The sequence below is a fragment of the Bombus pyrosoma genome, linkage group LG15 (genome assembly GCF_014825855.1).
Source record: "Bombus pyrosoma isolate SC7728 linkage group LG15, ASM1482585v1, whole genome shotgun sequence".
NCBI lineage: Eukaryota > Metazoa > Arthropoda > Insecta > Hymenoptera > Apidae > Bombus > Bombus pyrosoma.
In genome coordinates, this window is record NC_057784.1 from 8,091,070 (window position 1) to 8,118,303 (window position 27,234).

The window sequence follows — 27,234 nt, forward strand, 5'->3', positions numbered from 1 at the left end:
CATTTTAATAACTTTTTAGGAACGGTTTTCCTGTAATTAATCAAAAAGTCATTTTTGCGGCTTCCTATGTATAGGAATTACGTGTTAAAACTTTAAACTTTCAAGATGAATATTTCCACCTCGGTAAAGGCAGGCTCTCTACAAATTGCATGATGCATAAATAATGTGATAAATAACGTGTCGTCAAAATTTCAAAGAAATTATAAGGAAGTCGATCTACGCTACAAATGCCTGAAATGTTAACGAAAAACTAGGTTTCCGCGCGAATTCAAAAGCTATGCAGAGAAGTCAACGTGGTAACGTCGCGCGATAGGTATGTTTAGATATTTGAATAGCGAGCGTGGATTCATTGAAATACACCGGTTTCTTTAATTAAATTTTGTAAAAAATTCTCTTTCATAATTATCAATTTTGGAAGTCAAATGTCGCAGCTTTATTACATTTTTTAACGACATTACGTATTTCAAATAAATTTTTATTATCATATTTTTAACGTTAAAAAATATTATTGTTACTTCCATAGTATTACACTGCCTATAAGTTTAGCATTTATTAACTTTAACTCCAACTTAACTAACATAGTTGGCTAAGAATTACCATTCTGCAAAGTACCATATACATAGCACTTCCTGGAAGAATCACGGCTGCACTGGCAACAGTGGCAACACTGTGCACCCTAGCGTTCCTCGCTGTCCATAAAAATCCTGGAGAGTGAGCATCCAGCGTGCGAAAGAAATCGATGTCGAAGACAAGAAGCTGAGGAACACAGAACAAAAGGGAAAGAAGCAGCAAGTGAACGAGGATCGATATCCAATGTGAAGCTGGCAGTGAAGGACAACGGTCGATTGGCCGTTGTTCTTCTTTGATATTTCGATACTTTCGGTCCTTTCGGTGTCTCGCGTCGACGTCGAGAAACGTCATCTCGATTTCTTCGCGATTTTTCAATCGCCCTCCATGCGCCTTCGAATCTATTCCTTCGAAGTGGCCCAGTAACAGAAAAGAGACCATCGATCTCGAGAAGAGAGTAGTCCTTCGAGTTTCTCTTCCGAAAGGACGTCGGTAACACAGCTACCATGGCGGTAGAGTCAAGGTAAGTTCATGAAGACCGTGAAACAATTCGCCACGTAGACGCTCGTGCGTTTCTGCAATCGTTGACCCGCGAGGACTCGTGCAGATTCGGAGTGGCTCGACGTCCACTCGGCTTACTTCGAGAAACTGCCACGCTTCGATTTTGCTTCTTACAGTCTTCTTGAGAAGAACGTTGTTTTATAACATTTCTTCGTCTTCTTTAACGGTTAATTGGATATTTCTTGTGGAAGAATAAGTCTCGTTCGGAACAAGTTTCGATTGAAAGTTGTTCGAGTTATCGAAACTCCGATAAAGTTTGGCGTTAAGTGACTTTTAATGAACTTCGATTTTCTTAAATTCTGTAGACGAAACTAATGTACGTTTCAATCTGATACATTTTCTGTTACAACTATGACAGAACTTTATATTTTTTATTAAAAATACCAGTGAAATTATTGTCGAAAGATCACTGCCTCACCGACTCCCATGATTTTTAGCTTTGTTGCGGAGAATTATTTTGAATAACTTTTTCCTATGTACGTAACCATCGGTCATCCATAGTCTTCGAGATATTTGCAAATGGTACATAAAAAATTTTTCAGTCTGACAACAAGTGCATAACTCGGAACATTGGTATATGCACTTGTGATCGAGGTTTCCTTAGAAGCTGAATTAGATCCGTAAAGTATGATACGAAAATAAATAAATCGATGGTTGATGGATATCGACAGATCGCCAAGTGGCGAAAGTGTCGACTACGCTCGCGACTGTATCACAGATACGAACAGATAGCCAGGATTCAACGTATTGGTACCGGCAGTTTCTTGCGAATATGTCGGAAACTAGGGCTGACCGACAGTTACATGTATAGGAAAAAGTTTTACAGCATTATGCCTCCGACAACATACTGAAAAATCATCGAAGTTGGTGAGGGATCTGTCAACAAGTTCACATTTTTATTTAAGTAATGATACTTGTTTTAACATCATAACTTTGTAATTGGTACTTTGAGAAAAACGTACGTACTCTGTACGAAACTTCAACGAGGCTCAAGCAAATATTAATACGAATAAATTATAATACAAAATTTTAATACTTGCTAAGGAATAAGTATTAAATTTTTTATTAAGGAATATATTTTTTTACGAGATCAAAAATCTGGAGTGAAATCCACAGGGCAAAATTTCGAATGTCAGATTTGCACAGACGGTGCATACCGTCCGAATTTTCGTATATTTGTTCGTGATAAACGCTCACGGCTGTTCTGAGCGGTGTGAAGTGCGGCTATCGATGGGTAACGAAGACAAAACCGTACGAGTTGCTGCACGATCTAACACCTCCGCCCCTGAGGGGTCGAGTTGCTTTCGCGAACTTGCGTGAAGATGCCCCCGCCCCCTTCGATGTGGTCGCGAGTCTGCGAAAATAAGCCAAAGGAAACTTTTCTCCGACGCGTGTAACTGCACCACGTGGGATTCGAAAATTCTTAGGAAAACTCGTACGAAATTTCCTCCGACGTAATACCAGTTCAAGCGGAGTTTCTCAACTCATTCAACTTTTCGTTAAAAGAGACTCGAGATGAGGGTGTTTAACGTTTTTCGGAAAATTGAGATTTTGTATAGAGTTTGGAGAAAAGAGGAAACGATAAAGAGATGGTGGATTTAACAGTAATGGGGAGATGTTCGAACTGGAAGTTGCTGGCTCGCGATAAATCTCGAATCGAAGAACGAAACTATGGCCATTTCCAAAATAGCGAGATTCGTGTGTTTTTTAATTTGCTATAATCCTTGTTGTCCCTGGACTCATAGTAATAAAGAAATTCTATTTGAACATAAAAGTCTCTCATTCGTTATACGAGAGATACATTCCGATTTTATTACGTCAAATGACCCGCAACTCTCAAACGGAGAGAACCTTATTTCTAAAATTACCAATTCCAAGATAAGAGCTGCATCAAGATTCAAACAGCGATCTTTCCTGTGTCGTGTAATTGAGTCACTCACGGCGTGGATAGATCTTCATTCTTAAGTCTAAATCTCGGAATACCGCCTACACCGTCTTTGCAATTAAACTGGCTTTATATCCCAACAGAAACGTCAAAGATATCCGTGTTGTTACATGAGCGCCAAATCTAATCTGCCCTCCTTAAATAATTCCATCCACGTCCAGATCTCTCATTAGGCTAAGATTTGATCTTCCATTTTCTCCGGAGTAGCTTTTCGCCTAGCCTGTTCGCTCCTCTGTCAATTGTGTAAGAATGAAAACGATCGAGGGACCACACATCGATGGTGGTCGATTGTTTAAGAGTTATGACGGGATACATCGTTGACAAATAATCACTCGGAAAGCCCGGGGGCACGACAATTAGCGGAGAGCAGGGCTAACGAGGATAATGATTCGTTTCAGATGGATGCCGTGTCAGCTGAAAATCGAGCCGAACATCTGCAGCTGCGACTACGATGGTATAATCCTGGTGTCGGGCTGCGCACCGGGGTTCGATGAGCCTGAGCCGTTCAAAACGGTGCTGTTCAGCGCTGCCCAGATCGATTCCGCTCTGGGCGTGATCGGTGCGGTTTTGTCCATCAATTTGCCCGCGAAAAGGCTCATTTACAGTCCGACCGGGCCGCTCAACATGGATTACCATGACGTTCGCAGCTTCGCCGAGGCGGCCACTAAAGGCGTCAAAAGGTAGTGTCGAATAAATATCTTTTTAATAAGAGTTTTATTCTTAGTAGGATTTTTTAGGGTAATCTGAGTTGGATTGCGCGTGGGAGTGATCAGACTTGGTAGTGTATATTTGTCAGTAATTTCCCGCGAAAGGGAAAAAGGAACAAGCGGATTACCCAGAGCTAATCACCACGTAATTGCTTATTAATTGCACGGCTTAATTGGTGCGGGAGATCAAAGTGCAGGCTCATTAGACGAACTCGGATTACACGATTGTTGAATAACGAAGGAGGTTTCGCGTGGGATAACGCGGTTAACTTTGCCTTCCCGTGGGCACGGCTGTCCGATCGGGACCGAAATGTTTGCTCGCGGCGAAAAAGGACGGTGCATCGCCGAGAGAAGCTGGTTAATCGAATTGACCGACAAACCATCGCCTAACGAGCCGCGTGAATTTTCAGATTACAAGTTTGACTATATATGGGAGAGGACGTACGCTCACATGTGCCGTTTGATATTACTACCTTCAACTTCCTATCCTAATTATTCAACTATTCGAACAATTTCCGTAATTATCGAATGGTCGAACTACTTTTAAAAAAAAGAGAAGGTTCCTCATATTTTCTTTTTTTTTTTTTTTTCAAATGACAGCGTCACGAGCTTTACCTCTATTAAATGACCTTTGATTTACGATCTCGATAATCCCTGTGGACTTTCAAACGACCTTCGACTGTCCATGACGCGACTTTTATGATACTTTGAGTGTCAATGGCATGATCTCGATGATACCGCGGATATCAATAACACGATGTGAACTTTCGTGATTTTTAGCCGTTTGTGCGTTGGCCTTGTAATAACCTTGTAAACGTGGTACGACCTCGATGATCCCTACTAACCTTCAAACAACGTCAACTACCAATAACACGAAATTTCGAGATATCTGGCTAGATCTTCATCGTGTTAATCCCCGCAGAATTGGTCGAAAGCGGAGTAGCGTTCACACCTATCTCGATTGGGAGCTTCTCTCGTTTCATATGATGGATGTCCTCCAGGAGGAAAGATAAATAGAGCTGTTGAATATTTATAAGAACATACACGGAATAGGTAGACGCCGAGCCCGGGTGGAAGGGTTGTTCGTGCACGGTCGGCTGAATGATTCATCGGATCTATCAGTTTTTAACGGAGGATCGACCCTGTCTATTTATGGCGATGGCACGCTTGATTCGCGACTGTCTCTCGCTTAATAAATACGGAATGAAGCGAAGCTGTGGGACGAGAGATAAATATTCATGATCGAGGGTGCACCAAGATAACAGTTTCTCTCCCCGAGCCGCCTTTTACTGTCGCGCTTAATACGCCGGAAGCGGAATAAACGTCGAACACGCCGAGGTTCGACGAACGTTGATAGGTTCTTTGCGATAACATCCAGTTTTCTTGGTTAGAAAAGGGATAACCGTTTGTCAAACGGTGTCGATTAAACGGCCATCGAAGATTGGAGTCTGACCGCGAGCGGAAATAGAAAATACAAGCGGAAGACGGTAAGGAAATAGCAAAAGAACAAGATAAATGCGTTTAGAAAGGAGGATCAAACAACCCAGAGCAATGTAGAAACTTTTAACGAATACCGTAGTTATGGAACAGATTTCACACGTTTCAGAAAATTGACACTGTGCTTGAAATGTATAACAGGAAAGGGATAGATATCGTTAATATAGTAGAACAGTTTCTTATGAATTGGAGTTTCAATATAGAGAACGGAGCCATAACTTCGAAACAGTAGAAAATGGAATAAAATATAATTAGCCAAAATTTAATGATTTTAAGTGACGAATAAAATGGAAACGTTTATAAAAATTTAATGTCTCTATTTTTTTTTTTTTTTTTTTTTTGATTGAACTATTTTGATTATTCTTTCATATATCTCTATACAAACGTACTGTGGCGTTCGTAGATAAGTATATCAATTCGGCCCGCTACTCACGACTCCCCTAATTTCTCGTGACTTTCCCTCCTCAATTCGAGGCGATTAATAAAGCAATTCCACTATGAGAAATGTTAAGCATCGCTCGATTTCGTCGTAAGATAGCGTCTGATGAACACGCGAGCGCGAAGGAAGTGAAATTCCACGCGAGCCGTGTGTCCCGAAATTCGGTTGAAAAATGAAATTCCCCGAGCTGACACCAGAAACGCCGCGAGGACTGTCGCGTGGGATTCCGCGTGCACATCGACGACACTCGCGAGCGTGACAGCTGAAATACCGCAGCGAAACGAGGAGGAAAGAATAACTTTCAACCGATATTGGTCACGATTCCTTGATTTTGAATGACACCGTTCCGAAGTTTAAACGCGTCGAACAAAAGACACGATTTCAGGGGAGGAAATTGTGTTTTGGAGAGAGCATGACTCGCGATAGGGTGAAATATTGGATACGTATGTCGCATTTTACACGTAGAAACGCGTGCTCGATATTTCCCTCTGTATTTTTTCTATTTAATATTTTTCAGCTCAACAGTTTTTAACAGTTTTTAAGTTGAAAGCAACGATGATTTGACAATACAAAGCTTATCGCAGGTTATTCCAATTCCATGCAATTGATTTCAATCATGGTTTGATGATTATTAAAATCGATCCTGATTTCTCATTTTGCTGCCAAGATTGACATTGATATATTATTTCCTTTTTCGTTTCCGGGGATAATGGAATCGGGTTAATTTTACTTTCGACCGATCGTGCACTGCCTTCCGTTTTCCCTTTATTTTCTCGTTCGACTGTTTATTAAACGAGAATTCATGTTTAAACAGAGCGTTGAAGGCTGGCGTCAGGTGTCCGCTGCTTGCGCTTCTACCAGACATCCGCTTCGAGAACGTCGAGCTGGTCACGCTTCTTGGAGCTCTAGAAGGCCTCTACGTAGTAAGTACTCGACGTTAGTTCACTCGAATCGCCAAATTGAACGCTCAAAATACCGTGGACGATCGTTTTCCTCGATCGCGTGTCTTCATCAAGTGTTGAAATCGCGTTGGTCAGAGAACTATCGAAAACAATTTTAACCAGTTACAAACGAGACAATCGAACGAGAAGTCGAGACTCTCTGCCTGCGTTCGTCGGTGTTGGAGCGTATAGATGAACCAAAGTAGAAAGTGGTAAAGGGGGAGTAAAAAGGGGGAAACGACGGAAACTGACTGGAGCATGACAGATCGAACAGCTCCCGGAAGAAAGTGGAGCAACCGAAGATTAGTAACGTCAACGTTGCTGATAAACGCGCGCCGCTCAATTGTAGGCAACACGGCTGGTTAAAGCGTTTCCCAGATAGTCGGTCGAATTGTGGTCACTGCCGCGCCATTTAAACCAATCAAACAGAGACAACACAGGCCGCTGGCGTGCGGACTACGCTCGCAGAATAGGAAGCCTGTGGCCTGTGTTTGAAAGGAATTCAGCTTCCCGTATTTCAACCTGGTCCCGGGTTTGATTGGCTGGTCGACTCTCGTTCGCTAAACCGACCTAAATCCACCGTCACATTCTCGTGGATTGGCAAGGATCGAATGAATCCAGCCGATCCTTCTGACATCTTAATCCATAACCAACGGCACCGTACGCTCAGTCATCGAAAACCAGCGAGACAGTAATACTTGCTGAGCAACTCTTGTTCCAAATGCTCCGTTAGTCTCTGGATAAACGATTGATCCTGGTCTTGGTTCAACTCCACTAAGTGAACATTGTAGATTACCTCGTTATCCCCTCGATGGTCGACGTTAATTACACGCCGGAAAGCAATTTCGCTGAAAAGTTTCGTTTCTGATTTATTTACGACCATCGAGTGTAACCCGTAGAAAATCAATTGGCCGGTCAAGGTCGTCTCTCCTCCATCCTTTAATAATCGCTGTTTCCCGCTACTTCGTAACTATGCTTTTCCACGCGTGATTCTAGATGTCAGCTTGACGATGGTTCTCCGTGGATGATGGGAAGATCCCAGATAGTCGTCTGGTTACTAGAGCGAATAAAATCCTAAGCGTTTCCGGTTCGACGACATTTTGAGTAAACAGCAGCGCGTGACAGGTATCAGATCCGAAACGCGCGGTCAACAGAGCTATTAAACAACACCCGTCAGCGGCAGTGGCAACGCGAGCTGCGGATGATGGATAAGTGTGTCTTACGAGTCCCCATTGTTCATCGATGTCTTCCCAGGTTGCGAAACTACGCTTGATTACAGCTTCGTTCTCACAAGCACATGATATACCTGACAATCGGAATTACGATCGGAAACGAGCCGTGTTCTGTACCAGAATTGCCTGTTTGACATTGGTCAATCGTATCGGCGCGGTATCTTGCCTGCGAAATTATCGATAACGCCACACGGAGACAAGATTAATTAGCAGGGAAAACTGATACTGCTGATATTTGGGTTAACATGCTGCTTCGTTATCCTTAGAAATTACATACGCGCATTTAAATCCCTTCTAACGCGGCTTTAATTAAAATCAACGTAAATTCAATCTTGAAATGTCTCACAAAATACGTATACGATATTGTTATAGAAATTTTTGTCCGATCAGCCTGTAGAAAGGTAAAAAGATCGAGCTATAAACCAGATTTAATACCACGTAAAACCCGGTTAGGTCAATTAAAAATAATTATAAAATAGAGTTCAGAGAATAAGATAAAACTCTGAATACTGACTCGGCGACTAAATCGCTCATACATTTGCACGAACATAATCTCTTTTTCACAAACGTTCGCCCAGAACATTGAGTGGCCATTCGCTATTCACTCCCTTTCAATCCCAATCTCAAATGCACCTCTTGCCACGCGTTTCTAACGCTCGAAACTTGGTTATTCGCTAATGCCCGCTGTATACACAGTTACGTCGAATTCCCGTTTCTGTATCAGTTCCACTTGAAACCATTTAATCGCATTAGAAAATTAACAGCCGCTCTTTTCAAATTCCAAACAAACCGCTCGCGTGGCTAGCCATCCGCCAGCAAACCAGGTGCCAGAAAAGATTATCTCTTTCTCAAAAACGTAGCACCTCGTCCTGTCGACGTTACACGCTCCCTGTTTCGGATACAACTGCCTAGGGACTTTCGTCCCTTGTCTTCGAAACGAAACTCGTATCTCCATTGCTTACTTACTCTTTAAGCGACGAACACACAAAGTAAGAAGCACCATGCGCCTTCTTCGGCCAAAGTAGGGGAGAACGGTATAAGACGTTGAAGGGGTAACGTAGTAGGGAGTTTCGTCTTGCCAAGAGTAGTGGATGCTTGGCGTTCCTAAATCCAGGCGGCCGGCAAGGCGACCTAATTAGCGAAATACTCGAGGGTCCAGGCTCTATGTGTCTGAGCCATCGACGCGTAGCTCGTTCCTTCTTTCGTCGGCCCGCACTTCCTTCGTCGTTTAGCCACCCTCCTGAGGCGGGTCTCGCGAATACGGAGCATCGTTTTCCAAATACCGGAAGACGCCCTCGGAATTCCGACGCCGCGTAATCGGAACGCCGTTGTGAACGTCGCCTCTTCGTTTCGTCGCTTCCGTACCCTGAGGTACTTCCGTTCCTCATCCTCTCGACACTTTCACCCTTCTTCTTGTAGAACGTCCCGTTCCTTTGCTCTTCTTATCGCAGAAGTTCTCTCACCCTTCCTCTCCCTCTCTCTTTCTCTCGTTTTGCTGTGACTCGTTTTTATTTCTCTCCTCCTTCGTTTATCGCTTCGTGGTTCCTTTAATTCGCTTTTTTCGGATATTTGATTAGCGTTTTTGTCAGAAAGCTCGTTTTCGTCGAAGGAGATCAGAAGACGGTCAGCGACAAGATTAAAATAGCTGCAGGTACTTTAGCCCCGGTTCGAATATTACTTGTCTTTCGGTGCTCCCGGAATTTCAGATGCTTCGATTGAAATTCCCGGGTTCTTTTAAACATTCGGAATTTCGCCGTTATTGATCTTGAGACATGCCGTGAGATTATCTACGTGTCGCCCTAGACGAATTTTATCCTTTCGACAAGATATTACGAGGAACAGAAAATAAGCAGAAACGGCGCGATAATCAGAGAGTATCTCAGAAAAATTGTAGACATTCGATCGGAGTGTAAGACAAAGGAAAAGCATAATAGATAGAAAATGTGCAATTAAAAAATTATCTGTCGTGGATCTCTCGGTGAATTGGATTTCGGATGAATTTCGCGAAAAGAAATTTTATTTCCAATTTTCCAAAAGAACTAAAACGATAATGGAAATAAATCAGATATTTATAACGTTTTAACAAAGCTCGAGCTCGACGAGAAAGAAATTCCTCGATAGAAAGCATATGTGGCGGACGAGATATTGGAAATTAAATATTAACCGGTAAATCTGACGCGAGGGATCTACATTCGCTAACAAGTTGGAGAAATGGAAACACTGTTCGCAATGTATTAACAGCCTAATCTGTTACATAACGTTGCCTCGATTTCAAGCTCTCGCAGGATATCGCCAGCATGTATATACTCGTAAACTATTCACCTACTTCGAAATAATAGCTATCGGGTAGGCAGACACGCGGCTCCGATACGAGCAGCGAATACATTAACGCGGAACTATGCCGGGTGTTCGGATAACGAAGACGAGAAACCATCTTCCATGCTGAAACTTGCCTGCTGCCATGATGAAAGAAACAGACTTTCGAGGAAAGAGCGGGGATTAAAAGTAATGCTAAATATGGCGATTTTTAAAGAGCAGAACGGTCAGAAAGAGTTGAGAAAGGGGAGAGAAAACGAGGGAGGAAAACAAGCTCTCAATGGGTCGAGGAGCGAAATGTTAAGGGGATTAATTCGAGAACTTTCGAACGAAACATACGTGTTCCGTGGCCAGCCCGCTTATGAATCGAACGATCCACTAAGAGGATTATCCGCTTTAATATTTTCTGTGTGGAGAAACAAAAGCAGCTAAGAAGCTGCGTTAGAAACCGAACACAAGCAGCGTGTCTACGTTGCGAAAACTGGCTCTCTCTGGCTAGTGAAATATTCCGCAGGAACTGACGTCTTCGTTGGCGCTCCACCAACTTCTTCACCGCTTATCTTGTTTCAACGTGAACGTTGACCTCTTTGATCCGTGTCAGATGTCTCGTAGGATCGATTATTTTTACGACAGAATTTGTGTAGTTAAAGGAAGCTCGAGGGATTGAGACGATGGTCTCGTTCCTGTTAATGATTTATGGTACACGAGTTCTAAGGGGATGATATTTTAGCAAAACGGCTGTTGCATCCTTTTTTCACGCTACAGAAAATTCGCCGTCACTTGGACATCGTCTCTAGCCTCTTGGGGTTAATTCCATATCGATTTTTCAGTCCAGACAAGCTTTCTTCGGTACGCCCGCTTTCTTCTTAGTAGTTGATGGCATTTCTGTTTCCGTTAAGTCCGTTTCTTCCAATTTAGTACGGAAAACAGGCTCGAACAGAAGCTTAGAAGATTTCAGGCGATTGGTTTACAGGATTTTCGTTTCCACTTCGAATACGTCCACGACCTATTTTTTTTATTTCCATCTATTCCGCAGCTACGATAAAATTATCATATCGAGCTGTGACTGGCGTAAGTTGTAAATTGGTCATCGATCCGTTTGTGTCCCTGACCTTTCAAACAAACCTGCCGATAATTCTATCAATATCACCAAGCATCCTTCCATTCGCCAGTCAAACCAAAGCTACCGAGTTCGATAATAAGGAAACTTGTTAATCCTCCAAAGACCCTATTCAAAGTTGATTGGTAATGATACTTTCTGTAATCACGAAATCGCTTTGCCGGTTCTGTGCAGCCGTTGGAGGTTCGAGAAACATGCCCAGACCGATGCTACAAGGCGTGTCAACTGGCCGTATGGAGTCCGATTTGCAGTAAAAAGCTTCAGGGTATCGTGAAGCTGGCCTCGGCGCTCGAGAGCGGAAGATACGTGGCGAGGGACATCGGTAAGTCGTTGCCTGGGCCGAGAGAGATTCCCGCTACTTTATCGAGCGCACTGGCCGAAGAATGGCCCCGACTTCCGTTTCGCGGACTTCCCTTGGAGAAATAGGACGTGGGAGAAGAAGGAAAAATCGCTGGCGGCTCACAACTCGTTTGGAGTAACTGGTCGAGCGTGAATCTTCGTGTTCTTACCTCTCAGAAAAGTCCCTCTGGGGGCCATTTTAATATTCAAACATTTAGACATTATCGGTGCTCTTTATTTTAAAGGGACTGACTCGAAATGGATTCCTCGGTGGAATTTCTTGCTTCGTCCCTGGACAACGTTGATCGTCCCCCGGTTTACTCTGGGACGTTGACGACGGAACATTTTTCAGAGGCCATCGCCCGAATACTTTTTCCTCGACATAGACGCAGCGATTCGACATTTTATTCGCGTTCCTCGCGGTCGGGGGAATGTAAATTTCAGGCTGTTCCACTTGCTCGTTCTCCCCAAGAATCTCGGGCGTTTAATTAAGCGAGAAAAAGTTGCGTATATACGTTTTCGCGCGACGTTACGCCGGCGCCGATGCACTTTCCCTCCAATGTTTAAAATACCAGGCCGTACTTCCACCCTGGACGCTCGAGAAACAATTACTGCCGTTTTCAGTTTCCAGTTGATTATTCGCCTGAATTTTTTCTCCTCGCCTCGTTCGCTGACCGTTCGCTTCCAACTACGTGGATCGTATTAATTTCTCGTTGCTGAAAAACTATGGGCCCGAAAAAATTCTATATCCGATGGAAGAAACGTGTCGCGTAAAAATTTTAAACGGAATTCCCGGTAATCTACTGTTCACGTCTCTCTCGTGCCTCCGTTAACGTAAAATAATATTAGAGGTGACAAAAACGTTGATCCGTTTGGCTGAAATAATACTCACAGAGAATAGGCCGATTGTTAAAGGAAGAAAAAAATCGCTCGTAGTCGCACTGTTCGACCAGCAAATAGAAAGGAACGCGCGTATTTTTCGATGATCTTTAACGGGCGAATTATTCCGTAGATTAAGCGTAATGTTACTTTTAATACGATATTAACTCTTTGTGAAACTACAGACAAAAGAAATGGGAACGAGGGTTTCTCAAGTACTCCGTAGATTCAAAAAGCCAAAATCGCGTCGCTCGTTAGACTCTTTCTCGTTTTACCATCTCTTTTTTATACCGCTGGAGTGTATGGCCTGGCTAGAAGAATCTACTCGCGTCATTGAGGGAGTTTCGAAGCGTGTAGAACGACCTGCATTGCTTCTACTTTACAGAGTGCACCAGCATTCGCAATCTTTTTTAACCTTGCCGGCCGTTTTTCAATAAAATCTCCTGTTGAAGCACCGAGGGAAGCGGCGCGGTAATTGACCGGACGTGTAAATCTCTAGAAACTTAAGAGACAATACTCCGTCATATCTATATTTCAGCTTTGCACTCGGCAAAGTGGCGAGAACTCATGTCTACCAACGTCGTAAGAAAATAAACCTTATGTTGCACTTCCCGCCGTGTCGTTGACTCGCCCTCCTCTCTACTTTTCATACCAACAGTAATTATCCCTCGCGTGTATCCCATAACAGAGCAGACAGTTTCAAAAAATTACGACCCAAAGTTCAACCCTATTACGCCCTCATTTCCTCGGCAGCTCGATCTTCCTCATTTCCGAACGCAAAATCGCCCCAATAACACCGCTTCGAATTAGCCCCGATGATAGCTCGAAATCTCATTTCCTACGCTAATTTCGCGTGATTTGCCTGCAGGTGGCGCAGATCCCGAAAGAATGGCACCCCCAAGAGTCGAAGAGTACCTTGCGGAGTTGTTCTGCGGTACGAACGTGACGATGCAGGTTGTGTCCGACCAGGAAACTCTGCTGCAGGAATATCCTCTGTTCGCGTGCGTGAACCGTGCAGCCTCCATGATACCCCGACACGCGGGTAGAATTATCTTTCTGACTTACGAGCCGCCTAATCCTGCCTGCATCCTGGAAACGGTTATGCTCGTGGCTAAGGGTGTCACTTACGATACCGGCGGCACCGACCTTAAGGTCGGCGGCTCGATGTTCGGCATGTCGAGGGACAAATGCGGAGCAGCAGCCTGCGCTGGATTCATGCAGGTGCTTCGCTATAACAGATTGTTTGTCCACGCGTTTGAACGCTGCGGTATCAAAGTGAAACGTTTGATAGCTCGCAAAAGGCTTCGCTGCGCTTTCTATTTCGCTTTGTCGCAACTTTTTCCAATTGTATTCGAAGGTTGTTAACCGATTTGGCCAGAGGTGGCTAGTGAAATTATAGACAGCATCGGGCATAATCTATAGGAGGGATTTAACTCGAGCGTTTCATTTTACGATGATTAAACCGGTAATTTGGTCGATATGATTATGAGCACGGTTCTGCGATCGGGATAATCGATGGTACAACTGTGCCATGTAATTCGTATTTCCTAATGCTTAATCGAGACAATAAGAAGATTAAAAGCGAGTGCATAGCCTCGTTAACTGTTGAAAGTGTCATACGTTTTGGTATGTTTATGGAAGTAGTCGTAGGTAGGATTTGATGTTGACAGGTGGTGAATTTGCTGCAACCACCGACGGTGAAGGCTGTGGCGGCTCTGTGCGTGGTACGCAACAGCATCGGTGAGAATTCCTTCGTCGCCGACGAGGTGATCACCGCTAAGTCGGGCGTCAGGGTACGTGTCTCGAATACGGACGCGGATGGTCGCTTGGCTATGGCCGATGCTCTCTGTCATATAAAAGAAATGGCCCTGTGCTCGGTTAATCCGCATATTTTCACTGTCGCCACGCTAACAAGCCACGCGATGCTCACCGTCGGTCGCGGATACTCGGTAAGCGTTTCCGAAATGACGAACTTCAAAATCGTTCTATTGTGAAATAAATTATTGTACCATTTACTCCAGATCGCTATGGACAATGCAGTGGCGCGTTTAGTCAGCAACGCCGAGAAACTCCAAGCTTCCGGAGAGACAATGGGCGATCCATTCGAGATATCAAGGATACGAAGAGAGGACTTCCACTTCCACGAAGGCCGAACGGAAGGCGACGATATTTACCAAGCGCCGCCTAAAGGCAGTAGCGTGACGAACAGAGGGCACCAAAATCCATCCGCCTTTTTAATTATGGCTTCCGGCCTGGACAAGGTAAAATAATATTTTAGAACCTATTAAGTGAGAGATTTATCTCGTTTCTCAGGCACGAAGAATCGCAACTTTTAACACGGCACTCGATCAGAAACGGCTCTGAAATACCTTCACTTGGACATCGCCTCGAGCGCTGGCGATTTTCCCGAACCTCCAACAGGTGCTCCAGTTCCGACGTTGGCCAAACGGTTCCTCTTTCGTGACGTTTCTTTCGGGAAAGTCAGCCAGACGGAAGCCTAGCCCGTGGAAATTTATACTTAAACTTAATTTTACAGGCTTCCCGCTGAACTAGCCAGTCGATAATCTGAAACTAACGCAGTTTTATCTATATCAGTACGATAGAGAAACATGTGGAGTGTCCCAGTTTTGTTAGTACATTTTATAGGTCAAAAATGTCATCTAATCATATGTCTTTGGAAGGATCTTTAAAGAATTATAAATTATATAATATAATTTACGTCTGGTAGTGGTCAGAAGGTATCATAATACTTCTACGACCACAGCTACGTAACTCCACTTCAAAATGTTCACTGTTCCTATCAATACAAGATTGGTAGCGGCAGAAGACTGAATTTGTTACTCTTTGAAGTTCTCATTTATTGCTCGTCAAAGTTACTTCTGACTGCTGCTAGATGTAATGGTTCTCTTGATCTATTCGTACTTTGTACCGTAGCAACGCACTTTCGTTACCGATCACTTTCTACATCGTTCTTTTGTTGTAACTTCTTAACGATGCTTCCAGTGACACGTGTTCGTGTAACATATTTTTCTTACGTTGATCTGTAGAATATACTGACAGTGTTTGGCTAAGAAAGAAACTGGAACCTGTATAGTAGGTGCAGGTAATAACTACGATAATCGGAGGCTTAAACGAGGGGATAAATAACCGCCAAGTCTGATCTTCTTTCACCAGACTCAGATAATCAGTCTCGTGCTAATCCATGACCGATTAAACTTACCATTCTACGAAATTAATCTCATTTCCTCGAGCGATAGTTATATTTAACTAGTACTATTCGATAAGTTATCACAGTCCTATAACACGGTATTTGAAGAGGTATCGTGTTAACATCGTTTTTAAACCAATATCCGTCGGCAAGCAATTTTATACACAGCTACATATCTCGCGCTTTTCCCTCTTTAGGATGGCGGAATGAATTTTTTATGGGCGATCAGCTTAACATAAGTACCGCGAGGAGGCATTAATGGCAGATTAAAAAGCTTTTCCATTACAATGACGTTTAAAGCCTCATTTAGCCGGCCTATCTCCCTTCGGCCCGCCTCGTTCGACCACTCGTTCTCACCCCCTCGTATCGATTGCAGCACGGAGCCTGTAGCTGTTCTCCCTTAAAATACACGCACATCGACATATTCGCACATGTGCCCGATCCTCACCACCTACCCTACAGCGGTAACCCCGTCCTGGCTCTGGCCTACTGCTACTTAATCCAAGGCAAATGTCTCACTGTACGGAACGACCTGCCCTTCGAGATGCAATACGTCTGCGAGGTGGATTGCAAACCCGTGTGCCTTCAACCCTGTCAACCATGTTATCCACCGTGCCGTGCTGCATGCGATGTGAAGATATGTCCTCCACCAAGCTGTTCCTGTTGTCCTCCGTGCACTCAACCCTGTGATCCATGTTGTCCTCCAGCTTGTCCACCTGCCCCTTGTGCACCTTGTCCACCCTGTCCACCGTGCGGGCAAAACGTAACCATCGTTGAACCCGTCTGCAGACCGAACGTTCCGAAATGTGTTAACTGAAACGACTGTTTTCTAATAAAGTTTTATTTTCGAATAAATTTTCTACGTGATATCTTTTTATTCTGGATTAAATGAATTTTGATAGGTGTTCTTTCGATACGAGTGTCGAATGAGAAATATAGGATGCGAAGTGCGTTACTGGTAACATGTAGGTAAGGAAGGAATTTTGAAATATCTACAGATTAAATGTATTCAGAACTAGTTACCTTTTAGCACCAACGAGTACCTTCAATCAGTACGAGATATCGATTGTAGGTAAAGTAAATTTCTATTACCTACTAGAAATAAAGTAGCTAGCGATCAACGAAGATTTTACAGGAATCTGTAAAACAATGTATCGAACCAGTTACCGTATCCAGAGATAACGATAAGGAACTGACTGTGTTTTCTCCATAATTTATCCAAGAAATTAAAAGAGCAACATATATCATATGTACGTATATTACAAAAATAGGCAAGTTTCGCATCTAGCGACGATTCTAAGCCGACGTCCATCAGAAAACTCGGAAATCACGCGTGTTCCTCGCGATCCTAGGAAAATGTCACGACATATGCCGATAATAATTCTTGTCTGCCGTCGCGTGTCCTATCTGCGGAATGCGATCTAAACGGGCACGAGCTGGACAGGAATCATCGAACTTTCCAGACTGTCGATTACTGCGTTGTGACAAAGCGCGTTTCGCTCGCTGGTCGAAACGCGGGACAGTGGCGATAACGCGTGCCGGTATTGTTCAGGTGAGTCTCCTATCGAGAAGTAGATCGTCCAGTTCGGATAAAACTGATAAGAACTACAAGCCCTGTATCGATATACGAAACTGTAATATCGACCGGCTTGATTGCTAAATTAAACGTTATCTTTGAGAAAGCTTGGAAACACGTGACGTTCGCGATAGAAATCGTAAATTTTTCTTGGAACATGGATCGCTGTCGTTTGAGCAACTGGTGCAACCTATTCTACAATTACACCGGAACAAACATATTTTTCACCGAGATGACGAATAAACAGGATGTAGAGGGAAGAGCGTAGCAGGTGCAGTTTTGATGAATTAGCGTGGCTAATTGAAAGCAGAAGTCATCGTTCGAAGTCGCTGAACGTTGTGTTTTGACGGCGCGGCGGTGTAACACGCGGCGCGGTCTGAAACGAGCAGGAGAATAACGTGGAAGGGAAACTTAATTACGGCCACGTCCTTTCTTAATTAAGAGAAAATGTTTGGCGTATCTCGGCGAGATTACCGTGTACGAGTCAAGCTTCCGTTTGCGCTACCTGCTCGCCTGCTCTCTCACGATCGAAAGCCCGATCCAAAACTAATTCTTCCATTCTTTCCACGCGAACGACCGTGCCCGCCGGAGTACCCGTGTCTCCGTTCCTTTTCACCGCCTCGATATATCGGCAGTGTTTGCACAGCGCACACGCGTGTATCCCGACGTTTCGCTTTTTCCTGCCGGATTAACAGATTATCTCCATTGTCGCGTATCGATCCGCATTGGTACTTGAAATTCCCCTATCTCTATTTGTTTTTCATGGTTCGATGCGAGAAAAGAGAATCAAAGTTGAGAAGATGAATGAGAAAACGGAGCACGTGTTTCGAAGTTGAATAGTACGAACGTGACTTTCTCAAGATAGATGCGTGTACACTGCTGTGCATAAATCACCGGATATTCGCTATATCTACATATCTGAGATAGACGAATACGTAAACATTGGAAAACTAATTATCGATCTATTTAAGAAGTAAGATAATGCTTGACAGCCTATGGAAAAGAATACACGATACAAAGATTAAATAAAAATCTACCAAGGATCGATACGACGATCATCGGCAAAGGACCAAGCTCCCTTTCGAATACGAGCGGAGGAAGCAGCGAGTTCGTCCGGGACAAGATCGAGGCATCGTCCGTCCGATCCGTGTTCATTCTCACCGTTGAAGCGTGCGATCGTCGGCCTCGCGCGGGCTCACGCCGCAAGGGACGAGGAGACACGCGAAAACGTCGGCCACGGCGGGAAGACGGCTAGCATATAGCCTCGGGCCGGTAAACATGGTGGCACCGGTGGCATTATCGGCGCACACAACGCTGCACGCCGGTTGACATTGTTTGAAGAACTCCAAGGCAGCGGAGTAGAGTTGTCGTCGTCGTGGTCGTTGTCGTCGTCGTCGCGGAGAGTCCGAGCGTCGAGAAAGGTTTCTCGATGGAGGGAAGCTTTCCAAAGGGGAGGAGGAGGAGGAGGAGGAGGAGGAGGCGGTGGCGGCAGAGGGGCGGGGGAGGCATTTCTGCGCAGGGAGGCCGAAGGAAGCAAGACAGAGATGGCTGGAGCGAAACACGGGGAGAAGAAGAGCGAGAGACAGAGAAGAGGAGAGGAAAAGGAGGGGTAGGGGGTGGTAGGGGGCAGTGTGGCGGGTTCGACGGCCGGCTGGTGGCCCAGTGACCGGGACCGGTTCCCTCCGCGGTTCCTCCTTCCGCCTTCCTTGCAAACGCACAACTGCATCATCTCGACTCACCTCCCTGCCCCCCTGTTCGTCCCACCGACCCGCTCCCCTACCCACCAACCGCCTTCTGCAGCCTTCCTTCAGTCTCTTCCTCTGCATGTTCTTTCACGCTCGTTCCACCGCCACGGACCGCTGTCTCTATCATCGGCCCTCCTCGCCTTCTTGTTTGCCCGTTTCTTCGTCTCCTTCTTCAACGCGTCCTCCACCACCTCTTTCTCCGTTTCTTCTCCTTCCTCTCCTCTTGCCTCTCTTTCTCTTCTTCTTCGGCTTCTTTATCAGTGGTTCTGTTCTTGTTGTTGTTGTTGTTGTCGGTCCTAACGTCAACGTCCTCGTCGTCTCCGTCGATCACGCGAAAGCGTCACCACACGCTCGAAACATCCTCGCCTGCCTGCTGCCCTCTTCGGTTTCTTCCACGTCCGTTCCATGGCCCGCTACCTCTTCTTACTACCGTGTAACTCTTTTATTCCCTCGCTACCATCGCTACCATCGCTACCACCAACAACTACGTATTTGCGTCGTCTCTCCCCTCGCGATTCCGTTTCTTCGTGTCCCTCGGGTTCTCACCCTTGCTCGCCTAGGCAGCACGCTCCACGCAGACTGCGCCGCTGCTCTCCGCGGCGCGGTGGCCAAAGCACCACGCGGAGAGGTCACAGCGCGCGCGTTCCCTCTTTCATTCTTCCTCCGCTTCGTCCTTCTCCTTCCTCCGCGCGCGGCGCGGCTCGTTCAGTGATCGAGCGGCAATAGCCACGGCTGGACGCGACTATTTATCCCACGCGTTCGCCGGCAAGATGCGGCGACGGGACCAAATGGTCGACGGCAGGACACGCGACCAGATGGTGGCGAAGAATAAAAGGAGATCAGGGCTTCGTATGCACGCGGCAAGATCCACGGATTCGTGATGGGCATGGTCGGGTACCCTGAGTCAAGGGCTTGAAAGGAAAAGTAGTTCTATGTCCGAGGGAGAGGCAGGGAGAAAGAAAGAATGGCCGCATGGAAGAGGCGAAGAGTCGGGAAGGTGCGAGAAAGAGGCGGAAAAAGAGGAGCGAAGAAAGAGGGAAAGAGAGCTCGAAGGGGAAAGGAAGTGAAAGTACGAGGAGGCCTGCGTTACTGACGCATCCGAGATTTCGTGCTGTCGTTCCTCTTTCGTCTTCCCTTCTACTCTTTCGTCGTGTACAGTCGCGCGTGTTCGCGTCCACGGCTCGTGCAGCCAGCCTCGATAATTTGTCGGTTCGTTCGTAACGAGCTGAGAAACCAGGAAGAGCCGCGCCGCGGGAGGAAGGAAGAATCGGTGCACGCGTTTGCTTGCTCGCTCGCTCGTAAGCGCGAACAAGTAGCTAGATACGTAGCTGCGTATAGAACGTAGTTACATGCATATATGTATATACCTCGTAGCAGCTATGGGAAGGAAAGTGATTTTCTTCGAGAAGCACGCTGACCCCGAGACAACGGCGGGCGAGGGGATTGAAATCGGGATTATGCAACGACCATCATCCGCTTCTTCTTCTTTCCTTCGTTTCCTCGTTGCACCAGGCTGACCCTGATGCGATGGTCAGCCGCTTCTTGCAACATCGACCGTTTCAATTATCGCCTATTCATCGCTGCTGTCCCGCGAAGGCGGAATCGTATTCCGTCGTGTATTGTGAAACCATCGGTTCACCGATTGTTCCAAACATCTCTTACAATTTTCTTTTTATCTCTTTCACAGCCGAATTTCATCCTCTTATTATTAATATCCTCTTATTGTTAATATCTTAGGATATCTTAGTATTAATATCCTCTTGTCAGTTACGAGTAATAAAAATTAATCTGTTCGTAAAGAAAAGTGAGATCAATTTTACCGAATATCGGTAGATTTTTCGTTTACTCGGTTTACGACGTTGCAAAGTACGATATTGCTTGTACACGTCGTAACGTAATAAAAAGGATTATGCTTGTGTCTCGTTTGTAATCTCGCAGGTAATTTCGGCCAGGTAAATGGATTAATGTGGTAACAATGGAAGCACAGCTGTTCAACGAATAGCAGAATATGTATTTGCCGATGTATTAATATTCCGTGTTCGTTGCAAGGATTCCAAGTTACTCGTAATAAATTGTCACGGTTGAAGTTGCTCGCGGCAAAAGTGAATTGGGGGAATATCGTACGCAACACGATGATGAATAAACCGACCCATTGTTGCTGTGTGTCAGAAGAGAGATCCTCTTCCCAGCCCCGCTTATGAGTAGTACTATTACTTTTCAAAGTACGCGTAACGAATTCAAATACACTTCCTCAGGCTTCCCTCCCTCGGGTTTCCAGGCATCGTTTCAGGTTCACATGAAGGGTACTATATCCTGCGAGGCTGTCGGTCTCATCCCCAAACGGCATTACCATTACCCACGACGGAATTATCATCCTGAAACAATAAAACTATCGTTTAATTAAAATTAGTTCCATTCCGCGAACTGTAGCCAAATTATTCGAACGAGCGAGATGTAACGAGCTCGAACTTTGGCATATTCGTTAAGAACGTTGTCGTTGAATGATATGGTAGGAGATTCATGCCTGCTTGTACAGCAGATATAAAATTAGAGATCAAATATAATACTCAGAAATATATAGAATAATAATATGTAGATATTTATACGTTGATCGAAACGATCGAGGACGCGAGCCATAAATAATTCCATTATGACTAAACGAAACTGAAACGAGTAGGTTCGATAGGTCGACGCGTGACTATTTCACGCAAGGACGGAAATTAGCAAAAACGATCGCTACATGGTTCGAAGGACGAAAGAAACGATGACATCGAGAATCGGAATACCGGTCAGCCGAAACAGCCTGGTAATCCAAAAAGAAGAGGAGTTCGCTGGCGGACCAACGATGGGGCCGTAAACAGCGAAGCGCGGGTCTCTCGAAGTAGGTGAGCAGCGAGGCTGGCAGAAAAAAATCGGGCTCGCTCGATCGCCGTGAACTATTCGTGGGCAACGCGCTAACGGTATATTTCCCTGCTGGATCTGCTAGTGGCGTTCCTGTTCGTTCTCCGATCTACCGGGTCTTGAATTTATTTTTGGCCAGCCGTTACATCGAATTCGGTACGAAATAGGACCAGTCGATTCCTCGAACGTCGTTCTATCTTCTACCGTAAGAAATCGCCTTGATTTTCTTCAGCGAGTATTCTAGTTTTCCGTATGTTTAGAAAAATCGATCGCGTTAAAAACTGTCGGGTTAAACTATGGCAAAGGTGACGCGAATATCGTTCGATCGCTTCGTCCTTCGATTCTACATCGTGCGATAAATCAATACGATAGCGATCGTTCAAACGGTTAATAATAGAATCGATCACATATGCAATGAAAATGATTGGCGATCGCTTGTGTCGATAAAAAGAAAAACTTCCGTGATCCATAGGTTTAATAGATATAAGATCCATCGGATTAAGACTCGACGCTAAAGTCGAAGGAATAATTCATGCGCGCCAAAGCGTGTTCTGGGACTTTGGTATCCGAGCGAAATGGTAGCTCCTAAAGCCTCGACGAATCGGGTGGACGTTGCGGGTAGGCAGAATGGGGGGAATTGTTCGTTTATTTATGAGCTTAACGAGGCTTTCGTTTGTTCATTTGATATTCCGTAGGAAGAGGTCGGATATAATTCTCGTGTTATCTGAAGCGGCAATTCCAGGCGGTTCCATTAGAAACTGACTTATAATTAGAATCTCTGCGAACCGTCAAGCGTGTTTCGCGATTCCTAAGCCTGGTATCGAAGGCACGAGACGGCGAGCATAGTACATTGTACGGACAGGAACTGGCGTGTTACAAGTTCCACTTGTCAATTCGTACGCGTTAACTGATATTACCGATGGAGGAATTCGCGCAGGGAGGCGAAACGCGTCAACGTTCGCGTCAACGTTCGCGTCAAGCTTCGCCCGTACTTCGATATTCCGGTATTTGTATGGCGGGTTCGTTACGAGATCGAGATCTCACAGACCTTGAGAAGATCGATTGGGTAACCTAATCGTTAATCCGACGTAAGAGGCGGCAATTATTTCTCCAACTGGCTGCCGGCCGTTGAATTCGACGATCCAATATAAATTTAGCCGCTTTAATCGCCGTTCACTTCTCACTGTGCTCGAGCGAGCGAGTCTTCGAAGCGCTTCGTTCTTGTATTTTCCGTCTGCTTATCAGCGATCTCTCCCACTTAGCTTTCCTCGGGAGCCGCGCGTATACACAGTTGAATTCCATTCTCATAAATATTTGAAATTCGTAGCGCGCTTATTAATCGCGCGATTAATTAATCCCTTACACGTATAGGGACCGTGGTACAGATAATAACAGGGTGAAGTTAATTTCGCGATATTTAACTGGGAGCCTCCATTAGGAGTCCAAGGGGAACCCACGTCCTTCTATCTACGGATCGGTGTGTACACGTGTCTATACATTATATAAAGATATATATATATATATTTTTTTTTTTAATTCCCTCGACGCGGTATAAAGAACTCCTAACGAGAATAAAACCTAATCGCTCGAAAAGCTGGATCTCCGCGGCGTCGCTGCGAATACATGCGCTTAGATGACTTGTTCCCCGTGCACGGAGTTACAACTACGTGCTATTGACCTTTACGCTCAATGATTCGCCATAGGCTCGCGTCAGTTCTGAAGTAATTGGCCGAATAAATTATTGCGAATACCACGGGTACCGGCGTATCACGCAAGATCGCCGCAGCCCCCGGTGTCTTTTTCGCCGCTGCCTCCTTCGCGCTTCCTACGTCTAATTAAGTGACGATCATCCCCACCGCTACCACGACCGAGACCGATTATTCGGAGACCGATTATTCGCGAGCAGGGTGCTCGAACTTGACCCGTCTCGATCGATCGCCATCACGTGTGAACGCGTCGACGAGAGGAGTTCGATCGAGCCAGCCCGATCGATCATACGCGGAGTCACCTGCCCGCGCGGAGGCCGCTCGAGATCAACACCGCAGCATCTTCGGCACGAATCTGAGAATTCTGTATTCATAGCCATTTTCATTGCCATCGTGTATTATGAAAAGATAAAGAACGATCGAAACAGGGAATAGGAAAAGACTAAGAAAGGGAAATGTTGAAAAGCACGTGGTCTGAACGCTATGAAAACAAATATCTCTTCATTATGCATAGTAATGCCGCGAGTGGAATTCGAGACGGTATCTGTCGCTCGACTGGAAACTCGAGTTTCTCGATTGGTCTCGGCGAACGGAGCTGCTTTCAGCGAACACGGATGAACTTCGTGAACTTCGTTGTGGGAGTACCTTGAAGGAATTCGCTATCGGATCGTCGTCGGATCGAAATCTAACAGGCTACGATAACAGGAGATCGTTCGATCGATTCTTCCGGCGAGGCCAACTTACGTATCAGGCCAGCATCGTGTGATTTACATTCGACCAGACGCCTCGGTAATTTATCTATTCTCTGGCAAACGACTGTTTCACCGGCACAGTGGACGTTCATTACCGACTTTCCTCGAATTCTCTCGCGAGTCAGCCAACCATCCCAGCTAGAAGAGAGATTCTATCTCGCGTGTGTCTCGTGTTCCGAGCGAGACTCGCCTTTTCCTCAAGGAAGGACACGGGGAATTATATAAGAAGCCCTCACAACATCGCCGGAGGGCAGGAAAGGGACTCGGAGGACTCGGTACACCGGAGACAGACGGATAGAACGTAATCTATTAGTCTCGGTCGAAGAGTGCCGGCACAAAGAGTAGTCATAGCGATCGTGAAAGATCGCGGAACCGGTCGAGTCTTAGAAGACCTCGAAGATTAACGAGAAGAAAGGGAAAAGCTCGGTAGAACCGGCGTGTCCCGTGGGCAATTTTCGTGGCAATGCTCGTGGATCGTGATCGAGGAAGCTACACCACAGGCAGAAATATATACAGAAGAGAAGAGACAGGTCACCGATAATCGTCACTGAACTTGCGTGTCCCCCTCTCCTCTTAGCGGAACGCGAAGCACGTAGGCTCGAAGGAAACGAGATTCTCAGGCTGGTTTCCGTGTCAGCGGCGACTCGGCGAATCCGGCCGGCCAGCAGGTCTGGGTTAGGCAGACACGGTGGACAAAGGCTAGGTGGAGATCGTCGGAGATGCAGAAAATGGGAAGAAGGATCCACCACGGGAAGAAGGATCGGCGAAGAAGGAACGACTTCTCGCTTCGAGCACCCAGTATACACATCGCGAGACGAGGAACCAGGGAACACGCTGTTCGTCTCTGTCCCTCCGAGACTGTATCTTCTTCTTTCTCTCTCTTTTACTCCTTTCGTCTCGCTTCCTTCCCTCCAACTCCCTCTATTCAGCTCGCTCGCGCTGCAAGCTTGCTCTCTGTCTATCGCTTGGTCCCGCTCTATCCTCGTTCCTCCCCTTTTCCAGGCCTCTTTCTCGCTCGTTCTGTGCAAAGTAAAGAGGAGCTCTGGCTTGGGTCGTTGGCCGCAACTCGCCGTGACCCAGTGCGAGCGCTAGGACATTGACTCTGCCATCGCCATCGCCATCCGCGATACCAACTTCCCTTCGTCTCTGGCCCCGCGAGCCCCCTCTAGCCTCCACCCTACCTCGTCCCCACACCCGGACCTCCACCTCCTCCCTCCCTCGCACGCTCGACCTCCCCCGCTCCCGTATCGCCTACCGATTCCTCTATACCTCGTTCGGTTTGCACCGACGACTCGTGCCTCCTCCTCCACCTCCTCCTCCTCCTCATCCTTCTCCACCTCTTTACTCTCATCTTTATCCTTCTCCTTCTGCCTCCTCTTCTTTGTCTACTTTATCTTCTTCTCCTTCGTTCCCTTCTTTTCATCCTTCACTCTCTTTCTTCGATCGCCTCCTGTTCCACCACCTTTGCTTTTCCTCCTCCTCCTCCTCCTCCTTCTCTTCTTCTTCTACCGCTGTCGCCGCCGATGTTTCATCCTCTGCGTTCGTCTTCCCGGTTTGCTCTTTTTCGATCGCTCGCTTCCTCCATGCACTCTGTCCCATGCCAGCGGCCCGATCGATTCGCACGATTTCGCGTGGACGGAACACACGAGCGAACCCGCCGCTCGCGGGACCCGAGGGTGAACCACAGCATAGTTCGCAGTCTCATAATCCTGATCCATTTTTCAAATCACACCGAGTGGACATGCAGAATAAGTGGACGAAATTCAATGATAGAAGCAACGCGGTGTCACGGTTGTCTATCAACGTTGCATAAATTGGGCTCTGTTTACGGAAGAGGCCGGGTGGGACGGTCGCGGCGCGGAGGCGACGAATGGCGCGCGCGCGCGTCCCTCACGGGAAGTGGCGCGTTGTGGTTTCTTGGTTTATGAACCGAGGCCGTGGTAACGATCGGTTTCTCTCCGAACGCTTGATTCCCGCTGCTTGTTAATCGTCTTTGGTCCGGGATACTATCGCTTCCGTCTTTTAATCAGCCGCCGACGAGGGTCGATAAGTGGAGATCGGGGACGAAAATTCGACGTTGCAAAGTCACGAAATTTTCTCGACTTGTTCTCGCAGTTACGACTCGACGATTTAGAAGTGGAAGCGCGATGGAGGGACAAAGAGTGTGGAAAGTAGGAGGGAGTCTTGACCCGTGCCAGGTAACGCTCGAAGTCAGCTGACTTTGGCCGCCTCTCAGCTGAGATCGCATCAGCATCTCTGCCCGATGATCGACTACTCTGCTTCTTCTTGCTGTCGTATTTTATATTTACAACATATCTATTCTCTTATCAGTGATATTATTAAAAAACATTCTTTTTAATTTATTTATTATCAGATAATTAAGTCATACAGATTCGAGGCGACTATATCGAATAAGAGTCGAGAGAAAGGTCGCATCGAAGTGGAAAGATCTTTTCTACCTCGAAGGCAGGTAGAAAAACGCGTGTCCCCGGTCGCGTTGGATCGCGTCCAAAGGAGAATCCGCGTGGTCCGCGAGACAATGCTCTCGGTTCTATCAACGTGTCTCGAACGACATCCACGGAGAGGAGGTTCGAAGGCTCGTCTTCGAAACCTGATTTTCTCCGTTTCACTTTCACGGATGCGCGGCGAACGAACGCAGCCCGTGCCACACCACGGTGGGCCGGCGTTAAACTTCCTTGTCGGTGTGGCGGATGAGGGAAGGCGAGAAGGAAGGTCGAAGAACAGAGAGACGGAAAGCAAGAAGAAGGAGAGAAGACGACGAAGGCAAGAAAGGGAGGTGGAC

General features: G+C 46.0%; 1 protein-coding gene across 1 annotated transcript; it reads left to right on the top strand.

The window, feature by feature from the left end:
* The first annotated feature begins 989 nt into the window (after positions 1–989).
* Positions 990–16,606, top strand: LOC122575940 (putative aminopeptidase W07G4.4). Its single transcript, XM_043745473.1, has 8 exons — positions 990–1,090; positions 3,472–3,753; positions 6,531–6,639; positions 11,500–11,647; positions 13,412–13,764; positions 14,214–14,492; positions 14,565–14,804; positions 16,128–16,606. Exons 1-8 carry the CDS (start codon positions 1,074–1,076, stop codon positions 16,566–16,568), a joined length of 1,869 nt encoding a protein of 622 aa, XP_043601408.1. The 5' UTR covers positions 990–1,073; the 3' UTR covers positions 16,569–16,606.
* The last annotated feature ends 10,628 nt before the right edge of the window (positions 16,607–27,234 follow it).

Excerpts from the sequence above, each read along its gene's own strand:
- LOC122575940 (XM_043745473.1), top strand. Across the intron at positions 3,754-6,530 it reads GCCACTAAAGGCGTCAAAAG|AGCGTTGAAGGCTGGCGTCA; the intron begins GTAGTGTCGAAT and ends ATGTTTAAACAG. Across the intron at positions 11,648-13,411 it reads ATACGTGGCGAGGGACATCG|GTGGCGCAGATCCCGAAAGA; the intron begins GTAAGTCGTTGC and ends ATTTGCCTGCAG.